This window comes from Eumetopias jubatus, unplaced genomic scaffold, assembly GCF_037043125.1.
Source record: "Eumetopias jubatus isolate StellerSeaLion01/CBP00866 unplaced genomic scaffold, mEumJub1_p1.0 scaffold_1, whole genome shotgun sequence".
In the NCBI taxonomy this organism is placed as follows: domain Eukaryota; kingdom Metazoa; phylum Chordata; class Mammalia; order Carnivora; family Otariidae; genus Eumetopias; species Eumetopias jubatus.
The window spans coordinates 113,391,222-113,398,631 of record NW_028274807.1 but is presented as its reverse complement, the minus strand read 5'-3'; the positions used below and the strand labels follow the sequence as shown (position 1 = coordinate 113,398,631).

At 39.0% G+C, this 7,410-nt stretch overlaps 1 protein-coding gene across 1 annotated transcript; it reads left to right on the top strand.

Annotated features, from left to right (window-relative positions):
* The first annotated feature begins 1,189 nt into the window (after positions 1-1,189).
* Positions 1,190-1,683, top strand: LOC114209080 (translationally-controlled tumor protein-like). The gene has a single exon (XM_088021004.1). The coding sequence runs from the start codon at positions 1,205-1,207 to the stop codon at positions 1,619-1,621; it is 417 nt and encodes a 138-aa protein (XP_087877130.1). The 5' UTR covers positions 1,190-1,204; the 3' UTR covers positions 1,622-1,683.
* The last annotated feature ends 5,727 nt before the right edge of the window (positions 1,684-7,410 follow it).

The following is a 7,410-nucleotide window of genomic DNA, read 5'->3' as shown; positions in this document are numbered from 1 at the left end:
TGGAGGACTTGATCTAGATAGGGTGTCATGGCCTACTCACTGTTTCACTGTTCTCCACGTGTAAGATGTGATGTAGCAACTGGAAATGAATCTTTAAAAAGGATTGGTTCTAGGTGAAGGCAGACACCTGAAAGTGTGCTGGAGAAACATGACAGGAAATGGAGGATTATAGAAGTTACTCAATGTTCAAATTTTGATTTAAACCAAAGTATACTGAAAAACTAGAAAAATACCTGTTGAAAGCAGTACTTTTAATGCTGGCTTTGTCCACATTCTTTCTAATAGAGAGAAAGCTCTCAAAGTTTCCATCACTACTTTGGACCAGGAGATGAGTTTAATGATTTCTCAACGATAAATTCAAGAAAGACTATTTTATTGTATTCTTTGCAGGAATTTGTCTTTCTAAACTTCCTTTCCATTTCTACTAATTCAAATTTACTTTCATCAAATATTGTTGAAAATGAGAAGGACTCTTGCCCTGTGCAAAGCTGACAAGAATATTGGCTCAAATCTACAGGTCTCAACTGTAATTGGTAAGGCAGTAATTATATTCAAATTCATACAAAGGTTAAAAGACTCAACTATTGTGCCTAAATCCTCAATATATCGATAAAAACAAGCAGGTAGACACTGCAAAAAAAAAAAAAATGTGTCTACATAGAAGTAACCTGCTTATTTTTCTCTAATTAGCCTAAACCAGGAGAGTTCCTCTAATGATTAATGCTATTTTGCAGGTATTGACTCTATCTTTTGGGAAAATGAGGATGGAGGAGAGTTAGCAAGAAATAAGATTTTATCTTGCAATACTACAGACCCCACTTACTTAGGAGGCACTCATGGAACATCTTGCCAAAGGTTTACTTTGTTTTCTTCTGTTCTGACTAAAATCTGACTGTCCTGGGCAACTGGATAAGGCATTGTCTTTCCTTTGCTCTTTTCTTCTTGTTCTTGAACCTAGGACTAGATGTGTGTCAAAAATGTTATTGAGCTTTTCCGCCCGCTCCCCCCTCCTCCCGAGCGCCGCTCCGGCTGCACCGCGCTCGCTCAGAGCTCCTGGCTTCTGCTAAGGTAGTGCCGCCGTCGTCTCTCTCCAGCCGTCGTCATGATCATCTACCGGGACCTCATCAGCCATGATGAGATGTTCTCTGACATCTACAAGATCCGGGAGATCGCGGACGGTCCGTGCCTGGAGGTGTAGGGGAAGATGGTCAGTAGGACAGTGGGTAACATTGATGACCCGCTCATTGGTGGAAATGCTTCCGCTGAAGGCCCAGAGGGCGAAGGTACCGAAAGCACAGTAATCACTGGTGTTGATATTGTCATGAACCATCACTTGCAGGAAACCAGCTTCACAAAAGAAGCCTACAAGAAGTACATCAAAGATTACATGAAATCAATCAAAGGCAAACTTGAAGAACAGAGGCCAGAAAGAGTAAAGCCCTTTATGACAGGGGCTGCAGAACAAATCAAGCACATCCTTGCTAATTTCAAAAACTACCAGTTCTTTATTGGTGAAAACATGAATCCAGATGGCATGGTTGCTCTGCTGGACTACCGTGAGGATGGTGTGACCCCATATATGATTTTCTTTAAGGATGGTTTAGAAATGGAGAAATGTTAACGAATTCGGCCATGACTTTGGATGTGTCACCTGTTGCCATAACGGGCTGCTCCTCTTCATCCACACGACACCCGTACTTAGATGGGACTGAAGGCATCTTGAGCTCTTCATTTGTTTTGACTCTGATTTATTTGGAGTGGAGGCATTGTTTTTAAGAAAAAAACATGTCATGTAGGTTGTCTAAAAATAAAATGCATTTAAACTAAAAAAAAAAATGTTATTGAGACAGAGTTTGCTAAGTACTTTGAGAGGCTTCAGGACAAAAGGTCTTATACTACAAATATAATTACTACCAATATATTTTGCTGATATCAGCTTCAGGTTTGTGGTTCCCTTTTTCTCCTGTCCCCCACTTCTACCCTTTACTTCCTCACGGTATTTCAAAGACAAGCCCGTCATTTTAGGGGAGTCATAGAAGGGTTTTGAGACAAAGCTGATTTCTAAGACCTCTGTACATGTTAGCCTTGTCCTCCAAAATGTGCAACTCAGATCCTTTGGCATATGTAATGCATATTTGATGTGATAGATGAAAATATGAAGCCTGGGGCTGATACATGTATAATAATGCAGAGCCGAATTATTTTAACGATTCCAAGCTACTGATCTGTATGTTCTGTACAGCATTAGATCTTAATTGGCCATCCTCTTATATGTGCATCATATTTCTAAATGTATGGCAAATATGAATCTGTGTATTTCTTCTCAGGGTTAAAACTTTTTGAAAGCTTTTTCTGTAACGCCAGTTTTCAATCAGATCTGACCCTATACATTGATTGTAAATAATGCCTTAAAATGAATATAATATTTAAAATGCACTTTTTACAGGTTAAAATCAAGCCACTGGGTATTGAATAACATATCTGAAATGATCTTAAGAATACATATACTTAGGCACCACATTTTAATTTAAACTCCTGTTATTACAGTAACTAGTCACAAAATGGCTCCCTATTTATGCAATATGTTACCGGTAATGTTACTTAAATCGAACAGATGAGTGCCTTCTAATAATGTATGTTTACTTCATGAACTTGTGGGCAATTACATTGTAATTATGTCTTTGTAGGTGCTTTTTACTGACATATAGAGCGCCAGTGCATTTTAAATGTAATTGCAGTTCTCTGTACCATTTAGCAAAGCTGAAAATTGTTAAAGGTTTGTAAATTACCTACATTTAGACCATAGGCAACTAGGCAAATTAAGTGACACTGTCAGTAATGTTACAACATAAATTGGTACCAAGTATAAATTCAAGGTAGACTTTCTTTTCTAAATCAGAGTGTTGTTTATAGAGTGCCTTCTAAAAAAGAGATAAGCAAAAAAAAAAAAAAAAAGGCAGAAAGAAAAGTGCACACTCCTCATTGACAGGATAGATCAGCCTTTTAATGCACATGAAAAACAATGACTGGTCTGCAATAATGTTTTCAATTGTAAACCTGTTTAAAATTAGGAATTTGGATTGGTTTCATAGTACTCAAAGAAAATGAGTCCATGATAGGTCCAAGAGAAGATGCCCCTGTGTAGTTTCTGTGAAACTATGCAGCAAGGTGGGGGGAAACCTGGCATTCAGAGTTTAACAGAATTCTGTCACTTTTTATTTCTATGGCCTTATTTAAGTGACTTAATTCTTGAGCCTCAACTTTTTAATGTAAAAAAATAAGAAGTATAATAGCCAGCTTCAAAGGGCTACTGTGAAGATTAAGATGGAATATTGTATTTAGGTCCTCAAAAAAAATGGAAATTTTCTTAGTCTTATCTACTCCTGACAGGTGATTTGGCTGCTACTTTATAAAAAAAAATTTTTTTTTAATTTTTAAAAAATTTTCTTTAGATTTGGTGAAGAATAGACTTCTCTGAAGCTGCCTTCAATCAGCCACAGAACTGCAAAGCTTACACAGATTTACTTCACCCCATGGGATTAAAGAAACGTAGCGACAATTGTATGCTGAAAAATGTTCACTTTTCCTTCTGAAGCAATGTTCTATAGAGGAGACCAGTCTCCAAAGACCAGCCACGCCAGTTAAGGAAATTAATTGTGAAAGTATTACTCTGTCACTTCATGCCTTCAGGCCAGTCGCTTATTGATGGCAAGGGTTTAGGTTCGGATAAAACCATTTCACCCATGCAAGCCCTCTCCATTAAGCGGGAAACGAGCATCTGAGCTTGACAGCTCCGAGGGCTCTGCTGTACAGAAAACCATTCTTACAGGGTCATTTTATTTAAGTGTAAGATTAGAGAGTGAGTTGAGGCAAGGCCATGTTCTTCAAGTACAAATAATGAATTAATTACATGATAAAATTACACGCATTTTTTTAAAAAGCCCCATATTCCTATGACATAACGAATTATCAAAATTAATGTTTTAACTGGGAAATCCTGGAGCTACATAGAAAGGTTTGGAACAAGTTTTAGACAACAAATGTCTAATAGGGAGTTATTCCTCACTTACCAGGTAACCTCAAGGATGTCACTTGCCACTTGGAGTTACAATTTCCTCTTTAAAAAAATAACAATAACGAAGAGCTGTCCTTCCCCCTGGCAGTTTTAAGTTTCTAAATGAGACAATGCATGAGTAAAGACTTTCTCAAGTATTTGTATAGGATAATACCTTAGGATATACTGATGTACAGATTTTTTGTAGACATTTGGTCTGGAAACTTCAAACTTTGCTAATGCAGTTCCCTTTCCCATATTTTTATCATTACCTGTTTTTCATCTTGTCTAGGGATGTATTTGAATGTTGGTGTTTGTAAGAGGCAAAGACAAAGCCACTACCACATTCATACCAGCTGACAAGTGGCGTGTGAGCCCTCCTGTCATGCACTGTTGTCCTCATAATTGAAGCCAGTAGAAGTCTACCCAGGTAGAAGTAAACCAACCTCAGTTGTCCACTCACAAAGGAAGTCGGGGCAGAAGTGTGCTGTGGAGAGAAGCAAAATTGACGCAAGGTTAGAAATGAAGGGAACGTCTCAGGAAGGAGAGGAGCTGTTTACAGTGGATTTGGGATCTCACAGGGCTCAGAAGAATGGGGCAATCAGGTCCGGGAGCACACAGTAACACAGTGCTGGGAAAATGGCAGCAGAATGTTGACTTTAGAGCTAGAGGGCTAAACGTGACAGGGATTAGCAACTCCATGAAACTAACTGGCCTCTAGACTACTAGCCAGGGAGAAGACCTCAGGCATTGTCAGAGGCCCAGTATACGTTCTGATCTGAAGTCTTTGATCTCGCTTGAAATGGAATACTGGCACAACGTGTTCCAGAATGGCTGGAAATCTCGGTCCAGTTACTTGAGGGAGGGATTTAATTTCTCTGAGAATCACATGGAAAATTTTCTTGGGGGTCTGATTTTTATGGAAAGCCCCCCGATGCTGGAGAAGCAACACAAATGGAAGGATAGAGGCAGGCTACCAAGAAGTGGCATCAGGAGCCGAAAAGTGAGGGAATTCAGAGGGCAAGCTCTCCAGCACACACACCACCCATTTCCCGTTTCCCCCCCTGGGGTCGGCTTTAGTAGACAAACTCTTAAAATGAAAGTGATTTAATCGTCCATTAACTCTGCTGGATGTGAAGGGTAGACAGTGGATAATACGGCGTTACCCATGAAAATAAAGTCCCTTTGAACAGTAGTTAGTGTGTATAAAGCACTTTCAAATATATCTGTTCCTCTGAATTTCTTGAATAAGTGGGATGAGTTCAGCACATATTTGGACCCACATTTTACAGAAGGTAAATCAAGATTGAGAAAAGACAGATAACTTGACGACAGATTGGGGGAACGTTGGGAGAGATCCCCTTTCCATGGTTCCCTGTTTCCAAGCTGAGTAACCTGAACACCACACTGGTGACAATGAGAACAGAAGTGAAGATACAGAGAGGACGCTGAGGGCCTGAGGCCCAGAAACTAGAAAAAAAAAATGGAATTTTTGGAGGAAACAGCTGTATTAAAGACTTGAGGTAGGGTTTCTTTCATTTTCCTTTTCTTATTACAAATAATTATTTCTCCCCAATAGAGAGCATGTCATAATAGCATTACTCATTAAGGAACACATTACTTACCCATTGAACCAGATAGAAACCAGCTAACTTCAAAATAATAATAATAATACTAACATTTATTGACCACTATATAGCAGGGCATTCTAAATTCCTTATATGCATTAAAGTAGGCATTTAACCCTCAAATGAACAAAGTGTCATTCTCATTTTATATGCAAGGAAACTAAGGCATGCAGAGCTTAAGCTTTGTGCAAGGTCATAGAATTGGGCATCAGAAAAGACAGGACTCAAAAATCCAAGTGGTCCAATTCTGGAGCCCACTCTTAACCACAATGTGATAAAAATCAGAACAACAAAAATGACAGCACATTTAACAGGAAAATTATAATTTTATATCAATAAACCTATAAAATCTTATTGATGGGCCTAAAGAATATTTAAGCAGTTAGAAAAACACACCATCCTCAAGAAGGGTTTTCTCAATGAAGGCTTCCTCTATCCCTAAGGCCAGTGGAAAGTTATGACAGCCTTTTGGCCAGAGCAGTAATGAGTGTGCACTACGGTGTTGGTCACAACTGGTTCCTGTCTTGTGTCTTTTTTTTAAGGATGAGGGTAAAAAATACCCACTAGGTGAAAGATGGAAATATCTTTTGGATCCATGCCTTCCCATTCCTTCTCACGGGCGCAATATGATTCAACCTCTTAGCATTTGGCCTCTGGGTGACTGGGTTGTTATCTCTTGGCTGATCTCTTCATGTCCAGGCTTCTCTCAAATTCATTCCAGGCTGTACCCAGGCTCTTCAAAGTCACATGCACTGCATTCACTTTCAGTGGCTCCCTACCTTCTCTCACATTAAATCCACCCTTCCCTGTGTGACTTGCCAGCTTCCCACCATTCTCTGTTACTCTATTAAACAACCTACTATATTTCTGATTCTATTCCATAAGGCATGCCATCTTCAATGTGATGGTTTTACTCAAAACCGCCTGCCATCTCCTTTTCCTATGCAAATATATTCATTCTTCATGGCTGAATTCATGTCTTCCCTTGATAGTGAAGCCTTCTCGGGCGACCAAGTTCCCACTAGTTTTCCTCTCCTTTCAACTCCTATGTGATGTATCTTTAGTAGTATGAAATTAAATAGGTTCTTCATTATCATTATACATTATATTAATCATTCTTTCAAGGTAAAAGTCTTATCTTCCTAACTCAATAGTAGCCCCTTTGAGGGCAAAGATAGATGGATAGATGATAGATAGATAGATAGATAGATAGATAGATAGATAGATAGATAGATAATAGGTAATTTTTTAACTCTTTTTTTTTTAACTCTCTCCCACTGCCATAGATTAATAGCAAGCCTGTCTATTGCCAAACCTTTGGTCATCTGTAGGAACTGCATTTGGTTGTAGGGTATAAGAGATCCAACTACGGTGACTTAAACACATAAGGATTTTTTCATGTAATGAAAAATCTAGAAGAAAAGGACAGATGGCATTATTTCAGTGGCTCAAGAGTGTGCAAGCTGAGGTCTTTGCAATTCTTCCTGGTGTTTTCCTCGTGGATTAAGATGGGTTCTGGAGCTCTAGCCATCATTTCTGAGCTTCAGTCGGGAAGAGGGGGGAGGGGGCAAAAGAGTCACACTTAAAAGAGCTTTCCCTAAAACGCTACCTGACTTATATCGCACTGATGTCCTTTCTCTTCATGAAAAGCCTACATGGGTAAAGAGGATCACTCACCAAAGAAAAAGACACACAATATTGAAGAGGTGATTATCAATTTCTTCCACA